Genomic DNA, 18,762 nt, shown 5'->3' on the forward strand with positions numbered 1-18,762 from the left:
TATTTTTACTGACAATAAAACATGTGAAAATGAAGATGATGGGATGTTCGTCTATTTCTGAGCCAAACGAGCGAGTTCTCTCAGGTGTGAAGAGTCTGGTTTGTACTCAGAGCTCCTCTGTGGCCCATTCATTCATTTGTAATCTTATGACGCTTTAAAAAAAGAAACTGTAGCTCCTCCAATTTGGATATTGGATTTTAATATTTCTATTAATTGCGAAACACTCACTGGAATGTGTGGCAAACCTTTACAGCTGCATGTTCTAGGGGGGGGGGGGGGTTATGAAATAAAAAGTTTAAAATAAGAACATATATATATTGTTTTTCACACAATTTTATTCTTTGAGCACTCACAGCAATAGCAACAAGCAAATAAACAGTGGAAATGCATGGAGTAAAATGCATGGAATAAGCTGAAAACAAAACAATATCAATAATTATCACAATATGATTTTCATCTATAGCTATAAAACAAGTCCAAGAGGGAAGGATTTGTTGTTTCTGCATTTTGCAAACACATGATGTCTGACACAATCATTGATCTACTTCAGGTTTGTAAAAAATGTTTGCGGTTGTCAAGTCATTTTCTGTCCATAAAGAAGAAATCAGACTTTAAACTGACCAGAAATAACAAATGTGACATATATCGTGATAAATATCGATATCAACTGATATGACAAGTTTTACCTGGATCCTTTTTGGCCATATCGTTCAACCAATTAAGGCATTGAGTTAAATGTATATAGACTTTACATACGGTCTATTATTTTTTTATAAACATTAAAGAAGAAGCTGATAAAAAAAAACTCATCATAAGCTTCCTTCAGAATCCGTTCTGCAGCTTTCACTCACATCACACCAGCAGATGTGATGAAATCGTAGATCTTAAAACTCTGTTAAAGTTGAGTAAAGGTTAATTCCCTGAGGCAGATCATGTGCCACATGAAAAGCTCTGATTAGCAACTTTTATATCTGAGGTCAAAAGCTGATTAAATAATATGTTGTTAATAATAATACTTGTTTGATGTTATAAGTTTAACTGCAGGCTATATCTTTAAAAAAAAGCTCTGAAAATAGATTCCACACTTTCTCTTTCTTCCTTCCCCTCCTCTTTCTCTGCCCTTTCTTCCCTCAGGGTTTCTCCAGCTGGATCTCCTCCTCTTCCTCCATTATGTTGCACACGTCCTGGTAGGGGCCACGGGCCTGGGACCGCTCGATCTGATCGTATTGGTCGCAACATTCGTCCAGATTGAGCCCCTGGTGTGTGAGACAAGTAGGATGGAAATCAAATAAACGCAGAAAAACCAAACAATCAAATCTATTCATATTGAGAAGATCAGATAAGATGTTTCTTCAAATCTTTGGTTCTGTTTTTAGCTAAATTACGTGCACTGGTATTTCTCACACAGCGGCCAGAACACAACTCAGAGAGGATGTGATTAATTTCAAACTTACCTGATATATGTTTTCCTCTTCCCTCTGCGCCTTCTTCTTCTGTAGTTCATGCAGTTTCTTTGACTGTGGAGAGGGGGAGGAAACAGAAGTTGGTAAATCTGTGTAATGGTGCAGTAAAAGTCTGCTGGTGGGACTGGTCAAAGTAGAGCTGTGTCACTGGTTTATCATCACTTCTGGTGCCCCGAGTGATAATGGAACTCAACAATAGGGAAATGTTGGAACTTTTATGGCGTCATATGTTCAGAGGGTCGAGGTGGAGCTGACACATGGCAGTCATTTTGAAATGTGATCTTCTGACCTTGGAGAAAAGGACGGCCGATGGCAACAGCACACACAGGAAGAGCAGGACTCCCTCAGCCGTCAGGATCTTGTTTTTGGTGCTTTCGCTGAGGTTCAGTGTCTTCTCCAGTGGTTCTGGGAATAAAGGCAGGGTTCAGAGGTCAAACAACCCGAGCAACAGTCTTTAGGTTTTCTAATATGAGCACGCGCGAGTGCACATTTAAAATAGGAAGCTGGTGCACATAAAAAAAAAGAGTATATAGTTAAGTTAAAGTTTATAATATAATATAATATAAAACTTGAATGGCACTCAGTAAAGTGTATACCTCCACCAAGGCCCAACACCTCCCTTATTTAACAACAACATCATTTATTAGATCCTGATTTTTATGTGGATCGACACCAAATTGCACAAACTCATGAAAAGTCAGTCCCCTTGCGGAATCCTGCTAAATGGCGGACAAAGATGAAAACATAACCCTTCTTGGCTGAGGAACTAAAATAAAAATATTAAAAAACAAACTGACTCTTAACAGACTTGGAGTTCTATTACACGACTGAGTGTTGTTCTTATATAATTGAAGTATTTAGTATTAAGTACACAGGCTCACATCTAAACCAGATTAATAAACAGCTGATCGTATTGTTGGGCTAATGGTGGTGTTGTGAACTAATGCAGGTTGTTTCACACAGGATCCTCAGAAGAGCTAAGCTGCTGTTTCCCGTTTGCGTCTGCACATTAGCCTGATTGCAACTTGCTCACATGATCCATTCAGAGTTGTGGTTTATTAGGTGCTAGTAGTGATTAGGGCTCGCTTGACTCCATCTTTCCTGTTTGTGTAGAACAAATCACTCACTGTAGACATGCAGGTAGGTGCCATGAGAGTAGACTTTACTGCCGTTCAGCCGACACTGGTACAGGCCGGAGTCATTCAGCTGGACCGATGTCATGCTCAGGGTGTGACATTGTATCCCAGGTTTATTCCCGTCCCTCGTCACATCGCTTGAACGATTCACAGCGAGGGGGCCGATGGTGACATTGTCATAGAGAAAACTTCTGACCCAAACGAATTTCGGTGAGCTCTTCCCGGCGGTGTAGCAGCACTCCAGGTCAGCCTTCTCAGAGAGGGACTTCTTCAGGAAGGGCACGTCCGCCTCGAACGTGACCCCACTCGGAGTCACACCCACTGTGGAGGAAAGTGCTCATCATGTGCATGTGACCAAATATTAGTCCGTTTTTTAACATTACAGCACAACCTGTATTTCTTTGTTTACAATGGACATATAAAGTCTCTAATGTTGAAAAACCCACATACAACAGCATGATAAAGGAAAACAGAACATGATAGCAGCCATCTGCTCTGACAGGAGACAAGGTTCACTGGAGCAGAACTCAAATAAGTCAAATGTAAACAATTTAAAGTTATAAAGAACATATATATTTAAAGAAATGATTGACAGTGTAGAAATTGCACTATTTACCCAAAACGTAATTGCATCTATTATAATATGAACACTTTCACACAAATAAGAGAACGTTTAAGATATTTTTGTGTCATAATAAAATGTCTCAAACTTACCTGCAAAGCTGCAGAGAACAAAGATTGTTGCTATCCCCATTTTATTTAACAAATATTTAATCTAAGAATACTAATTTAATCAAGGTTAAAAAAAAAGGTTCAGACACTGTTCACGTCGTCAAGGCTGTTATGAGTCTCTGCTGTTTGCGACTCAGGATTTACACTTGAACGAATTTGTACCGTCCCACATTTACATAAAAGTTATATGTGTCTAAAAAATACAGGAAGTACATAAGTCTTTGAGGGACACATCTCCATATAAGAATATATCTAAGACCTACATATGTCATGTGTATGATTTTGTTTATTGGATATGGGAGATATAGCATATGGTTAAAAATTAAACGATTCTTTATCATCCAATTAGCTCATGAGAATATATTTTATAAGATGAAAACTGACTCATAACTACATAAAAGAACGAAACAGGTTTTTATTTCCCCAATTTATTTAAAAACATTAAGAATTAAAAAAAAGCAAACGTACCACAATTTTCCTTAAGTATACATCATTAAAGAGCCTCTTGCACAATAAAAATCAAAAACCCAAATACACAGTATAGTTCTTGCATATTCATTGTATATATATATATATATATAGGCGAGCGGGCAGATGCCTGCATGACAGAAAGCAGTGTCTTTTTCTGTACAAGGCAACACTGGAGGGCTCAGATCTCATCGCTGTAACTGAGACGGACACAAACACAGCGTGATGTAAAGGCCAGGGTCCAAACCCTGCAGCCAACCAATCAGAATCCCGGGATGATCCCTCAACGCTAATTGGTCTTTCATCGTCCAGACAGTTGACCGGAGCGACAGTGAGTGTGTTTGTGGACTCGAGAGCCCTTTGAGAACCAAGTGGTGCCTTGTCAGAACAAGGCACCACTCTATAAATACATTTTCTATACATCTAGGTATTTGTATGTCGAATACATGAGGAAAATCATCGGGAGGAGAGAGAGAGAGAGATCGAGAAGTGCCTGTAGTAGTCGTTCGGCCGGTGAAGAGCGAAGACGTTCCACCTGCAGTTTAACGGTTAAAGAAACCTCCCTGGTTGAGATCATCTCTTTAAACGGGTCCCACTCATAGCAGAGCGGAAACGCCACGGTTACAACATTTGCATCGTAGTTCAATTTGCTCACTTAGAGACGCGTTACAGACAGATCCTGTCCCTCTAACCGTTACAGCCAAATGCATAGTATATATATATATATATATATATATACACACTTACAAAAGCTGCTTTCAAAAACAATGAAAACAAAACCCCCAAAAAACAGTAACAAAAACCTCCCGACCCGTTTAAGTACATCGAATGAAATACACATCGTATGGAAGATCTGTGCGGTAGGAATAGGTGACCATGCTATCAAAAGAGGTGAGCGTGTTATCAAGAGGTGTATGTCGCTAATAAGCTTAATGAAAAAAATGGGGGGGGGGGGGGGGGGGGGGGTCATCTAATTTATACTTTCTCTACATTTTTCTCCTTCAAAATATCAGTTATATACAATTTCTAAGAGGAAGACACAGGGAGAGCTGGCAGTAATGTTCTAACAACAGTTTGTGATGCTCAAGTGACTAATGGCCCCATCATCACACACAGCACAATTTCATACGGAGGTCACACAGGAGGATTTTTTGTGGCGGCAACAACGATGAGGCTGCGAATCAGGAAGTTATCGCAGCACAGAAAAGAAGAAGAAGACGACGGAGCTGGAATAAAACATGTCGTCGTCCTCCTTCCTCCAGACTCTCAGCGTTTCCTCTTCCTCTTCACACACACACACACACACACACACACAGACGCTGAAGTGAAGACATTCACTCGAGCAAGAACCCTGGGATGTACAGATTCAGTTTGGTCGTGAAGTGAAAAGCATAATTTCTCATTATTCTCACACACACACATTAAAGAATGGAAAACCGACGGACAATCCTTTGTTCCTCTTTGTGCTTCTGACATCCCTTCACCTGCTGAGGTCGGGGGAGAGGAGAACCAGTGGAGTGACGGGGCTAACACACAGATCCAACATGTCATTAAGAAGATTACAGCTTGTGTGAGGCTCGACGGTGCTTTGTCACGTCTTTGGTCCTGTGTTCTGCCACCGCTTCGAAACGATATCATCATGATCATAATTACAATCATCTGCTGGATAAAATTTTGATACAAATATTGCTACCGGGGAAGAATGTTGTGTGTTTGTAAATTTACGTAATGTTATAAAATGTGTAATCTGAAGTTACAAATGTGTGTGTGTGTGTGTGCGTGAATGTGAGTCAAGATTTCTCTTCAGTACAGTAAGTGCAAATCCTAATCTCATGTTTTCTACTCGTCTTCTCCTGACCGTCTAAGCTGGTTTCAGATGAACCAAAGCAACAAACCACCTCTGAACTCTCTCTCTCCCTCTTCTCATCTTCTCTCCATCTTTAAGTGACACGTTCTCAGTTTGCCTTCCTATGTTTCCTCTCGTCTCTGACACTTTGTCTTTTGGGCCCGGTGCTGTAACAGCTCTACCCGGGCGAGGTGACTCACTGACCTGACAGGACTCAGAAGAAAGAATAAATAAAAAAAAAATAATAAAAAGCGATACATACATACAAACAAGTCTCCATTATTAACAGCATGATTACCGATAGTGACACTATTCATAAATGGTTGCATTTGTGACCTAATTACAGTAAGAACCCTCCACAAAAAGCACCTCCTGAATTAAAAAACTCTAACACACACACACACACACATCCTGGCATGCATGAGGGGCGTCCTACACGAAGCCCACCAGCAGAAAAAAATGTGTCAAATTGGTTTGATCAGAGGAGAAAGTGCATCTTTGTGTAACTTTGGCATAGAGTAGAAATAACACTATATATCAGCAGTAGTATTTCAATACATCTTCAAACTTTGCATTGGCCCTGCAAGGCTTCCGAACTGGTGCAGCTAAATTGGCAAGGAAACATGTTGTTTTCTGTGCATCTGCTTTTGGCATCGGTGTGAATTGTTTTTGGAGCGTGTGTGTCTTTTGTGTGCGTATGTGTGTTACAGCAAAATGTGATCTGTACATTTTGTCGGGGAGCGTCCCTCTCTCACGGCAAAGTATTGCTTCTGTTTTGGCACCCCTCTCTGCAAATGCAGCTTCCCACTCAAAAGTAGGACGTCTTTTTTTTCTTCTTTTTTCTCTTTGTATACCTCTCTACCAAGCATGCACGCAAACACACAGACACACAGACACACATGCACACACCTCCCGTGTTCTGCCATTGATCCAATGCACAGAGCACGGAGCCCCCCCCCCTCCCCCTCTCGTCAGGCAGAAAACTTCCCGCTCGGCCGTAAACAGCTGGGACACAAACAAATAAGGCAGCGTGGGTCCAGGCATGACTTCTGGAAGTTTTGGAATTTCCAGGGAAGCCTTTGAAAGTCACTCTTGCACTCCAAACCAGCACCAGTAAAAATCTAGAGAGAACAAAAGACGGGGGAAAAGATGAGCTGTGCAATTACAAGTAAAGTCTAAAAAGGGTGACGATGACAAGGCTTTAATTTCCACTGGGACTGTGGAGGCGTGTCCCCCTCACATCTGAAAATCAGATTTTCCTGTTCCTTTATCTCCCTTTATGATTTGGATTTGATTTATTCCCTGAGATCTCTTCCAAGCGGTCTCTTCAGACGACGCTGGGAGGAGAAAAGAGCTGATAAAAAGGTTGATTTGCTCATGTAGGCGACCTACAATCATTACCATGAGCTCAGAGCAATTAAGCTTTATCAGTAGCAAGTGCGTTGGAAGACTTTCCTGGCTGAGCTTTGCCTCCCAGGCTACACTCAAGCTGCCATCTCTTATTTATGGAAGTTGTTTGGGCCAAATGCAGCCTGATAAGAAGTCTGCAGATTCACTTAGTGCTAAAATAATAACCTCTTCCAACTCATGTGCAAATTCTCCTAAATAAATCCGAACAGATTTTTCAAGATGGTTAATTAGATGTTTAGTTAAACTACATTCTATTTGTTATGTTTGCATATTTCATCCCTTTATCTTATTTTATTGTTATTTATTTCTCTGCTTTGTATGAGGTCAGATTTCAATTTACTTTATGCTCTGCTTTGTGATAATAATGATAATTAAATGGAGATTTTATTGACCAATGTCATCGTCATTTGTATTGGCTACGCTGATCCAAGAAAATAGCTTCAAATTAAATGATTATTATCTTATATCGTCTCACTTCTAAAATCAATCCTACGCACTTGATGAATGACGATACTTAACGAAATGCTGAAAATCACAAGCATCAAATTAAACACATCTCAGTGGTCTCACCTAGTGGCCAGCAGGTGGCGTGATGGTGTCTCGCTAGAAGTTACCTCCCTCAAGCGAGAACCTGGAAAGAGCCTCCTGCAAGCGGTCGTGTTGCTCCTCAACAGTCTGCAACACACAAAATCAATATCATCAAGGACTCGCACGCACGCACACACACACACACACGCGCACAATCCTCTTAACATCCTCTCTTTGTCGACCTTGCTGTCTCTGTGACACATCCCATTGCAGGCGCTGGACATAATAGCCATTTCAGAGAAGTCCAATTTCACAATGCAATTTTCGCCCGAGCAATAACAGCAGTGGTTAAATGGTTTTCTACTCCCTAGTTTCTCTTTGCTGCCATTTTGGCCCCATTTGTCTCGAGTACATCACGGCCTGCTCCTTACTCAAGTTATCTTCAGTGAAATCCTCCATCAGCAACTCTGTCTTTTTTGCAGCTTCCATCTTTTGTTATGTGCCTCATCTTTATCTGCCCCTGTCGCACTACCTGCTCACACTTTCCCTCTATGTTCCCTCTCTCTGTCTGTTCTCACCTGTAATCTCTTTAGATGTTCCTCCACACTGTGGAGCCTCCTGCACACTTCCTCCATCCTCTCCTGGGACAACACCAGTGGCGCGCTTATGCTCCTCTCGTCCTCTCCTTTCGTCTCCGCATTTTCTCTTTCAGAATTCTCACCGTTCTCCTCTTCCGCTCCTCTCTCTGTCGTCTGGTTTTTTTCTATGGACAGAGTCACTTGATTAAAATGCAGCTGGAGTCTGTCTCAGTTACAGTAGATTCTGACCAATATGAGTAATATTCAACACTTGCGAATTCTTGACTGGTAAAGGTTTCTTGTCACAATTTACCTCCATCAATTTAAATCAAGATTGATGAACTTGTCTGAACAGCCATTTTAGAAATGGTTCAAAAAATCCTACATGAAGAATAAACAAGAAGAAAATGGATTCTGTTGTTACACTAATTATTGACCTGGGGTTTTCCAATCATGAAGCACTGGAGCAATTATAAAGACGATCAGAAATATTATGACTTCAAGGCCGAGAAGTTACACAGCCGAAGGTGCTGCCAAAGTAAAACATGACATTTAAAGAGACATTTTGGGAAATATATCTTCTTTTCAACAATAAGACAAGAAGATAGATTTTTTTTATATGAAGCTAAAGCTAAGAGAGACTGGATGCAGCAACAGTTTTTCAGTTTAAAATAGTTATACCATGTTTGCTGACTCCTTTATTTAAACATACAATATGTAATTTAGGCCGCTGGAGGTTCTCTCAGTCATAACAATAACAAAAAACCTAGTCTGATGACATTGTGAAGCAGCGCAGGATCATGGGATATCACGACTGGAGTGCAAATCATGTTCACAGATGAGGCGAGGTATCTCAAGTTTTATTCATTTGAAGATGGAACGTTTTGGATAAAGTAGGTTTCAAGTCAACAAAATGTATCAGTGGTCTAGTTGTGTTTAGACATTTACATTTTTAAGAATTGTAACATCCATCTTTAAGAGGACGAGCATGAGAGCAGAAGTGATGTCGATCTTCTCGGCTGCAAAGCAAACAACACAGTGTCAAACTGTTCTTTCTAAAAACCCAGCGACCCACCTGTTGATTGACAGCTCTCCACTTCTGGACTGGGCGAAGGCTCCTCTCCGCTTTCCTCCTCAGGCTGCGAGTCCTCTGACAGACTGATGCTGCCGACCAGAAGCCTTTTCAGCGACATGACTAACAGATGAGACAGATGCAGTGGTGTCATTAGAACAGATAAGCTAAAAGGAACGCAAGGAAAGATAAGAGAGTCATAAAAAATAATAAACTCGTAAAAGTGTGAGGCAGACTCTCATTCACCTTCATCCAAAGCACTGTTGGCAACCTTCTCCTGATCACTGTTGGAGTGGCCTATCAGGTCAAAGCCTTCGTCTGACAGGAAATCAATCAGCCTGTGCCTGGGGTCTGAGGACTTGTCATCCGTCAGGCTGTCCTTATCTCGATCTGCAGACAGACACGAGGCTTAACTTTGCCGACAGCTATCAGAAATGTGTAAGAATAACAAATTTGTGCTGTTTATTAAGTGTTCGGCTGATAAAGCTCTGCGGTCTCACCACTGCTGCTTTTCAAACCTCCATTCTCCGTCGGGCTCAGAGGGGCAGTCAGCCTGACCGAGAGAAAATGAGAAAAGAAATGAGATATTCTGAGATGGGCGAACTTTGGCGGCCGATGAAAATATCTTGCTCTCAACAGCCGTGTAAACACACACACACACACACACACACACACACACACTCACACACACTCACACACACTCACACACTCACACACTCACACACACTGATACATACGTGGAGGGACTGAAAGGAGCTCCTCCACTTCCCAGGGGCAGATTCAACCTCATGGGTGCTCCGCTCTTCTTCAGATCATCCACTGCTGTCTTTATCACATCGGTCCAGCTAAAAAAAACACACAAATAAAATTCATTCTGGGATTTTCCTGCAGAAACAACAGTGATTAGTGTGCGTATTTCTCTCTTTGACACCCACGTCCTCATCTCTCCGACAGACTGAGCCACCAGTTCATAGATCTGAGCACCGCTTTCCCAGGTAAATATCACGTAGAAGGCCTTTCGATCTGTCAGAGCAGGAAAAAAACAAACACGAGGCTGACTGACACTGATCCCGCAAAGGAAGTGACCCGTGTGATATCTACTGCTGCTTGCCGCTAACCTGTGGCCACCTCACGGAGAAAGACTGAGTCGAGCTTGATGATGGGGCTCAGCATCTGCTTGCCCTCCTGCACGGCGATGTTGCTCTTGCTCTGGCACTTGAGGACCATCTTGTCGTCCTGCCTCTGGAGGAGCACCAGCAGGTCGCCGAGCAACACACACTGCACCTCTGAGACGCAGATGAGAAGGAGACGCAAAGAGAAGATGTGAACAGAGTGAGATAGGCGGGTTCTCTGGTATTTGATGTTTTTAATTCCTCATAGATATATTTTATCCTAAGGCTTCATTACAGTTCATTATATGTATTTATTACATTTTTAAAATGCAGTTATATATATATATAGTTTATGATTTTAGTTTTGAGATTGACAGTGGTTTTACATTCTTCCTCAATCTATTGTAAGTGCATCTGTTTATCTGAGCTTCGAGCTGCTGCATTTAATTGTCCTTACAAAGAAAATAAGAGTTGAATTGTATTGAATTGCAAATTATTCTCTTTTCCAGAACTTTTTATCATATTTTTCTGAAAATCCCAGAGATAGACCCTTGTTCAGAGTCCTATTTGCCTGTTGGAAAAGATTAAGTGTATCTTATTATATATAAATAACTGCAATAAATATTAGAGTGGGCTTGACATAATAAATTGATCAAAGAGGTTCTGCAATTTTTATAGGGTGTGAAATGTTTGTTGTCTTTGTTACTGCAGCATTGCTGACAAAGTATGGCAGGAATAATGGCAGGCTATCTCACACACACACACTAACACACACACACACACAAACAAACACAAACAAACACACAAACACACGTAAATGTATTTACCAATTCCCTTCTCTTTTGTGACTTTCCAGGTCAGAGGACCCTCATAAAGCATCTTCTTCTGAGTCAGGTCGATGTTCTAGAGATGACAGAGGGAGCACAATGAAAGAAATGCAACAAAACAGAAGGATGGAAACAAAACTTTTGCTGAAATAGACCCACACCTTATATTCTGTGTAAAGCTCGTTACTTGGTTTGAGCCCTGACGTGTCCAATCTACGCTGATAGTCCTTCAAAGCCTGAGAACAGAGACAAAGACGAGGGGTCAGAAAGAGGACGGACAGCACAGCTCTGAAGGAGAAGTTGTCTTAACAGCCAGAGACCTTCAGGCCTCAAAATGAATTTACTGGACTCCAATTGGTGCTCAATCACTGCCTAAACGCGTGTTGAGTGATGGATTGTGTGTTTCTCACAAATAGGTTCTCCATCACTTTGACCTCCTCATTGACATGGTTGAGGATCTTTCTGCAGCACTCTGCGCTCTGCTGGATCCTCTCCTTCTCCGTCAGGTCCTCTGTGGAGAGACAGAAAACAGAGTTGAGGAAAACAGGAGCGCTCACAGCAGAGCCCAAACAAAAGCCATAAATCACGAACGTACACGAGGATCTTGGACAGGCAGGAATCGATTGTTCAAATGTTCTGCTTGTGAGTTGACGTAAGTGCTGCAAATACTGTTCACATTCATCCTGTGTTCTGATTCACGCTGGCATCTAGGATTTAGAAGAATGATCATCCAAATATTTTGTATTTTGACCTACGAATATGTCATTGGCTCTTCAGAAGGACCCTGAACACAGAGGCTGTCTTTTTGAGCCAGTCACAGAAGAAATATGACATTTTCACATTCAGCGTTTGGCAATAAGATTAAACAAACATGTCTGCACCATAAAATAATGGAAATGTTTGCGTGGTTCGAGATTGTTTAAGGACTTTTATAAGTTAAAATCTACTGACATATAATATTGCTTCAAATAGTTAAAAATAGTTGAAAAAGAGTCACATGTCATTTTAATTGCTGAAATAACAAATACAATATAACTATCAGCTTTCTTGTTTTTCTCAAAAATAATCTGTTTAATATCATGAATCATGATATAAAATAAAATGTGTGATGAGGGGATTTTGTCCATTTAGCCTGCCTCTACCCACATTTGAAAGATTAACATAATTAAGTCACCTGTCGAAACTGAAAACACAACATGGTAACCGATCTAAATCACACACAAAAACAAACACACACCTGTGTTCTTGGCAATATTCTCCAGAAGCAATGGATACTTGGTCAGTCTCTGCATCTCTATAGGAATGATGTCCTTGAGTTGAAGCCTGCGGCACTGAGGCTTACTCTCTGCCTCCTGGGATCAAAACACACACACGCACACAGACGGTCAGAATGAGAACATGCGTCACTCGTGAAACTCCCTCCGTGTTCCTGCATCTCTGTGTACATCCATGTGTTTTAAGCTTTTATGAATTAACAGTCTGGGTCTGGGTTACCTGTATGAAGGAGTTGAAGCGCGTCTCTTTTTTCTGCCTGCTCTTGATCTGGTCCAAGGCCCACGACTGGTGACTGCAGAACCGAGATGTCAACTTCTGGAACCACTCCCCCTCTGTACCACCAAACTGGCACATTCACAAACACAAATACACAAACACGACAGTCAGTCACCGTATAGTGCCAGGAGTAAAAGATGAGCAAAATAGAGATGGGCAGAGGAAGAGAGCTGGAAAAGAAAGCGAGTAAACGCTGACAACTACATATTTGTATCGCTTTTGCAGCCAATATTTTACTTCCATGGAGAAAATAGCTTCTAGTATTTGGCAAAATTACTGTCAAATCAAGTTGTGAATTACACCGTCAGCCCAGAGTCTTCCTAGAAAGCTAACACAAACACAGAGACAGAAGAGTAAAGACGGTATAAACAGATTATGATGACTCACCCTGTTGAGCACTGTAGTGCTGATGGATTTGATTATGAAGTTGTCGTCCAAACGCAGTTTTTTCAGGCTCTCATAGAAGTTATCTGGATTCACAGCCAAAGACGGGACAAACAAATACACAATTCAATTTTAAACTACAGCAACAACAACTCTTACATATAACCGGTCAGCAAAAAGGCCTGAATCCCTGAACTCTCTCTGTGGCCTGTGACTTAAACAAAATGTTATTGATGTAGTTAATACATATATCATTTTCTATCAGATTCTTCACTGTGTGCTCAAATAAGACTGGTTTGTGCATTTAACTTTATCACAGCAGCTTGTACAAATTTCAAGGGTATAAATGTTGTGTGCAGGATGAGTGCAACCTTCATGTCTCTGACTCTGGGAGGATATATAACACTTGCAGCAGCACTCACAGTGCATTTCAATGATCTCGTCCAAGTTGGGGAAGATGGTGGCCAGCTCAGTGGAGCTCAGGAGCTCCTCTCTCTCCAGAGGCTTCGAGAAAACCATCTGAAGAACGCTTAGCATCCGCACATGGGCGTGCTCCGTCGCAAACAACTCTGAGAGGGAGGAGGCACGGAATGAGCAATGTTATAAAGATCCTCAATTTCTCTGCACAATTGTTTGCTTCATCTCTCCTCTCCTCACCGTTGATGACCTCCTGCCTCTTGGTCTCCTTCTTGCTAAGGCGGGACAGACCCTCGGAGGAGGCCAGCTCCCTCCAGTTGGTAGGGTCGTGCTCAAATTCCAGGAGGCGCGGCTCCACCTCCTCCAGCTGCGGGGTGGGGCTGGTTGGGGAGTGGCCAGGCCCTTCAGGAAGTAAAAGTGGTCCTTCGAAACTGAAGAAAGAAGGAAGCCGAAGAGTAATGATTTTAGATTGGTAATTACAGGTTTAACCAGTATTGATCCAGGTGGAGAACACTGGCTGTACTTCTAAATATACCCCAGAGATGTATTAAAGCAACGCTATGTAATTTTTTACTGATCAACAGCGCCCTCTGCAGTCACATTTGGTGATTAAGTGGTCTTCAACAGAGAATAGATGAATATCCAAGCTCTGACTGTACGACGACTCACTGAACTGAAACTAAATCGTGGATAATACCAATGATTCCTTTTTAACGTCTTCTACATCTAACTTTGAACTGATCTAAAGTTCAGTAGTACTCAAACTTAAACTTAAACCTTCTGGGCCTGATTCGGGTGATTTAAGCTGTGACTTTTCTTGCAGGAGATCAGACCCACATACCTAGAGCAAGAACAGACATTCAGGGTGAAGACTGAGAATAAAAGAGGCTCCATTCTCCCCCTTTTTCAAGTCAGTGTACCGTCAACTCATTTAGAAGAGGCCATTTTCAGGTAAAAAAGTTGCATAGTGTTACTTTAACATTGGATATTCTTCCAGGAATCTAGTAGATGAGCTTTTTACTAATATCATGGATTTATTTCTGCAGCTTAGAACCTTACTGGTTGCTTTTAATCTTCTAGCTACTGAGAGCTTACGATGACAATTAACAAGCAATGGTTTAGGTTCAATCGTAGTGAAACTTGTGCTCAACTAGGATTGAATTGAAAAGTAGAAAAGTCAATTAACATTAAACCACACGATAAAAAATACAGAACAGAAAAAAATAAAGAGATAAAGTAGTTAAATATCCGAAATATACTGACGTTGACTCGGGATCCTTTACTGTTTAAATGATGTTTCCCCGCGAGTCTGCACTTTGTGTTTACCAAATGGTCGATAAACATTCCCCCAAAGAGGCAAGTGTCTGACCCCCACACTGAGAATGAGCGTGTGACTATTTCTCACACCCTGTCGGCCACAGCAGCCGAGTCAGTGAATCTGTCGGCCAGATTAATTCATTTCACAGGAGTCAACAGACGCGTGCCCTTGAGAAATACCTAATCGACATTAACTGCCACCTATTCAAATGTGCCTCAAACTGATTGTTCTGAATGAGCCAGGTACATTAGATCCATCAATAATATTCTCATCCAGTCATTTTGTATGAAAAGCTTTCATGTTATTTCAGGATTGCTGCACTGATTCTGAGACGGATTTCAGGTTTTGGCATCATGTCTGTCCCTTTGGTGCACCTCTCCAGCCACAGGCTTTAAGAGGGGCGGTTTGTCCATCTTACGGATGGTGGTGGGGAGTGAGCGGAGCAGGTGATGTTGCGGAGGAAGGCGGCTGGAGGTCCACATCACTACGGGAGCGGGACTGTTTGGCCCGGGAAGAGCCACGGCGACGGGATGAGTGCCGGTCCACGCGAGCGCTCTCGCTACGAGTCACTTTCCTACTGTGGGGAGGGAAGGTGGGAGAGGATGGTGGGGGGAGGGGGGGTGGATGAGAAATAGATAGGGACAGATTGGAGGGAAGTGGGATAGAAAAACGTCCAAAAACGGACAGACGGATAAGAAAATAAGAAAAAGGGGGACAAAGGGAAATAGGAACACAAGTGTAGAAGGAGGAAATAAAAGAAGAGATTCCCGAAGAGAAGGAAAGTAGAAGAGAGAGAATCCGAGCCATATGCAGCCAATGAAGACAGAGATTTATATTAATCATGATGGTGAAGAGGAAGAAAAATAAGTTGAGGTACATTAGTAGAGGATTTACCCCAAAAAGGTAGAAAGAAAAATCACATAAACAAAAGATAAAAAAGAGACAAAATGAGTGGCAGGCAAATATGCATGGAATCTGACATGCATATATTAGTTAGACAGTGAAACATATGTTAAGAAAGTAGTCCTGTATTGCTTCTACGCTGCATTCTGTGTGGAACCAAAAGGAACTTGAATAAAAGTCGAATAAATCTCCAACTTCACACTACATGCTTCCACATCCACTAGAAAATATAGTACAACTGATCTCAACACATAAAGCTACTTCTAATTCCTTCACAAGCGTGTTAAAATACTTAGCCATGCAGTGTGTTTGTGTCATGTATGTGTACCCATGTAGTCTGTAACCAGGTGACTGTAGTGTGTGTGTGTTTATGTCTGGATCAGTCTAAGATCTGAAGCATGTCCATGACTCTGTCAAGGCGCTGACACCCACCTTGTCATCCGTCTGCAAAAACATGGGGACACCACATTGTTACACACCCACCTTTATGCAACTATTGTCAAGCCAGAGAAACAACCACAACAATGCAAACGCACACCCCCCACATATGATTCTCAAACACCTGAGTATATATGATGCCAAAGCCCCTGACACAACATGTAACCGCACACACACCGTGGAGACAAGCGGGACAAAGGACGGGCCCTGGCCAAAACAGATGCAGACACCTTAAAAAGCACATGGGACGAAAGACAAAAACTATCTGTATGATAGTACAGATAGAATAGTTTATGGAATGGAATAAACTATTAATGAACTATTTAACTGAATGAGTAGATAAAATAGATAAAGCATCTGCTAGTTTTGTTAAATTTTAAATGCACTAGACAAAATAGACAAAACTAGACAAAATGTTTGTCATCTGTTATCAGTGCTACATAACCTGCAACATCTATAATTGTCTCGGCATCCAAGAAATCACCAGTGTCTTCCCACGATACCATAAAAAACACACACAAGAATCGCACAGATAACATCTAACTGCAACAGAAACTGAAATGAAGCTCTGTAGTCAACATAAGGAGATGCACAACAGGACACATGGAAGAAGACAAGTGGGACAGAACGGTATTAGGAGGAGAGTGCGTGTGCCTTTGTGAGGGAGAAAGAAAGGAAAGGGCATGAGGGAGAGGGAAGGCAAAGGGCTGGAGGGGGAAACCGGGTCCGGGTTCACCTGGTGAGAGTCCTCCTCAAAACTGCAGGCTCTGTTAGGTAGCGAGCAACGGGCAGCGAGACAAAAGCTTGCACAAGGCAGGGACAGACTGCTGGGGAAGCTTTACCATGCTCCCTCAGCCTGAGCACACAACGCTTGTTGGCCCTATACACTGAACACCTCCCATACAATCTAATTATGATATGATTACAATCTCTAATCCTGTAATTGCTTTTAATCTCTTACTGAGTCACTGCACTGCGGTTATAATGAGACACCCTAGATGCTGCGCTCTTTATTACCATCCTCCTCACCTGTCTTTCTCCAGATTCTCCTCTGTGGGAGTGTCGCTGGGGGAGACAGGCTCCCCAATGGTCAACCCACCCCCGAGTCCGACGGGGGACAGATCCGATCCCGTAGGGGGACACAACAGAGTCGGAGGCTCTAAGCGATTACTTGAGAGGCCTGAAGGATTAGAAAAGGATGGAAGAGAACAAATGAGGGGGTTATGTACTCTAATTATATCAGTCTTTCATCCAGTAAATTAGCAATTATACAGTATATCTCTTCAACAATAACATACTGATGAAGCTAATCTATTTTTTTTACAAGATATTCATACGAGGGTGGAATAATTTATATAATTTTACACAAGAAAATAATTATGCTTCTCACTGCAAATGCTGTTACCACATTTTTAGTTTACAAGTTATAAACAAACACGTTTTTAAAATGCCACCATTATTAACGTCTCCTGCTTTTACATTTACACTTTGTACATTATTCATTAAATATTTTTTACTTAAATTGAAAGACTATTCTCCCTCATTATGATATTGACACTTTAAACTGAAAATAAAACAAAGTTCAGCACACAGCGAAGTAGCAGAAACTCAAATGTAAAAGTTGCCCAGTGAGTTCATTTACAAAAGTGTAATATAATTCGACACTGATGATTATTAAATGTTGAAAAACTCCAGTGACACACTCCACAGTAAAGACTTGCCATCAGTGTGAGAAGAATCTGGGCTGTTGGCGGTGCTGATGCTGCCGCCTGAGCCGTCACCGACTTCGAGCCCAGGTACGGACGCAGTGCTTCCACTGGAGCCCGACTTCCTGCTGGGGAGGGAGAGGACTGGGACTTCGGTCACGGAGCATCTGCCGGGAGCTGGACCCTTACGCTCCTGATTCACTTTATCCTTTTCAGCTGAAGAATGGAAAGAATACGATAAAGATCAGAAGAGCTACAGACGACGCAGATGCAGAAAAAAACACTTCAGTGAGTGAGAGAGACGAGAGATTGTGTGAGACGGACAAACAGACGAGATGAGTATGATGATGCAATCAGGGCCTGTGTACTAAACATGAGGGTTAGTTTGGTACCAGGGAACAATCACCACCTGTGCGTGAATTAAATGTGCAGTGAATGAGGTCTTTCTGCTGATTCTAAACTGCAATTAATTCTTCAAACAACCACCATGAAACTTAGAATCAACTTAACAGGGCCCCACCCATACCCCCTCCCAGTTTGACTTGGAACATGCAGACATGCTTATGGGTTGATTAGTAAGGATGTGACCATTCTACAGGTGAAAGAGAGGATTGGAACTCTGGGCGATTTGTACCTTCAGCCTCCATTTTAGGTTTGACCTCAGCTGTAACAGGAAAAGAGTGCAGGACACAATGTTCTCATATCCAGACTGTTTACAGATATCAACATGTAAAGATACTTCACAGTACTTATATTGAAATATTACAACAATGCATTATTACAAATATTTAGTTAATAGCCTACAATCATTTTGAGATCGCAATTAATTTAAAAAAATATTTCAGATTTTTGAAAATGGGGCTAATGAGTGAA

At 41.7% G+C, this 18,762-nt stretch overlaps 2 protein-coding genes across 8 annotated transcripts in view; both read right to left on the bottom strand.

Annotated features, from left to right (window-relative positions):
• Nucleotides 1-317: 317 nt before the first annotated feature.
• On the bottom strand, nucleotides 318-3,475 carry cd79a (CD79a molecule, immunoglobulin-associated alpha). The gene is made up of 5 exons (XM_053432437.1): nucleotides 3,314-3,475; nucleotides 2,591-2,920; nucleotides 1,753-1,868; nucleotides 1,455-1,517; nucleotides 318-1,256 (listed from the first exon to the last, which is right to left on the bottom strand). The coding sequence occupies exons 1-5, from the start codon at nucleotides 3,351-3,353 to the stop codon at nucleotides 1,131-1,133; spliced, it is 675 nt and encodes a 224-aa protein (XP_053288412.1). The 5' UTR covers nucleotides 3,354-3,475; the 3' UTR covers nucleotides 318-1,130.
• A 268-nt stretch (nucleotides 3,476-3,743) lies between these two features.
• Nucleotides 3,744-18,762, bottom strand: part of arhgef1b (Rho guanine nucleotide exchange factor (GEF) 1b) — a 39,995-nt gene continuing 24,976 nt past the window's right edge. For 5 of the 7 annotated variants that reach the window (XM_053432435.1, XM_053432433.1, XM_053432434.1 and 2 more), the window contains 21 exons: nucleotides 18,524-18,553; nucleotides 17,905-18,105; nucleotides 17,213-17,363; nucleotides 15,261-15,419; nucleotides 13,765-13,955; nucleotides 13,530-13,676; nucleotides 13,111-13,193; nucleotides 12,667-12,792; nucleotides 12,410-12,524; nucleotides 11,583-11,683; nucleotides 11,334-11,408; nucleotides 11,173-11,248; nucleotides 10,352-10,519; nucleotides 10,169-10,256; nucleotides 9,971-10,078; nucleotides 9,734-9,786; nucleotides 9,480-9,623; nucleotides 9,237-9,356; nucleotides 8,162-8,346; nucleotides 7,626-7,730; nucleotides 3,744-6,766 (listed from right to left, as the gene is read on the bottom strand). In XM_053432435.1, the coding sequence (XP_053288410.1) occupies nucleotides 7,659-7,730; nucleotides 8,162-8,346; nucleotides 9,237-9,356; nucleotides 9,480-9,623; nucleotides 9,734-9,786; nucleotides 9,971-10,078; nucleotides 10,169-10,256; nucleotides 10,352-10,519; nucleotides 11,173-11,248; nucleotides 11,334-11,408; nucleotides 11,583-11,683; nucleotides 12,410-12,524; nucleotides 12,667-12,792; nucleotides 13,111-13,193; nucleotides 13,530-13,676; nucleotides 13,765-13,955; nucleotides 15,261-15,419; nucleotides 17,213-17,363; nucleotides 17,905-18,105; nucleotides 18,524-18,553 (2,393 nt within the window). In that variant the 3' untranslated portion in view covers nucleotides 3,744-6,766; nucleotides 7,626-7,658. The remainder of the gene's footprint in view (nucleotides 6,767-7,625; nucleotides 7,731-8,161; nucleotides 8,347-9,236; nucleotides 9,357-9,479; nucleotides 9,624-9,733; nucleotides 9,787-9,970; nucleotides 10,079-10,168; nucleotides 10,257-10,351; nucleotides 10,520-11,172; nucleotides 11,249-11,333; nucleotides 11,409-11,582; nucleotides 11,684-12,409; nucleotides 12,525-12,666; nucleotides 12,793-13,110; nucleotides 13,194-13,529; nucleotides 13,677-13,764; nucleotides 13,956-15,260; nucleotides 15,420-17,212; nucleotides 17,364-17,904; nucleotides 18,106-18,523; nucleotides 18,554-18,762) is intronic. The other 2 variants (XM_053432430.1, XM_053432432.1) reach the window with 2 other exon arrangements.

Source organism: Pleuronectes platessa, chromosome 10 (genome assembly GCF_947347685.1).
Source record: "Pleuronectes platessa chromosome 10, fPlePla1.1, whole genome shotgun sequence".
NCBI lineage: Eukaryota > Metazoa > Chordata > Actinopteri > Pleuronectiformes > Pleuronectidae > Pleuronectes > Pleuronectes platessa.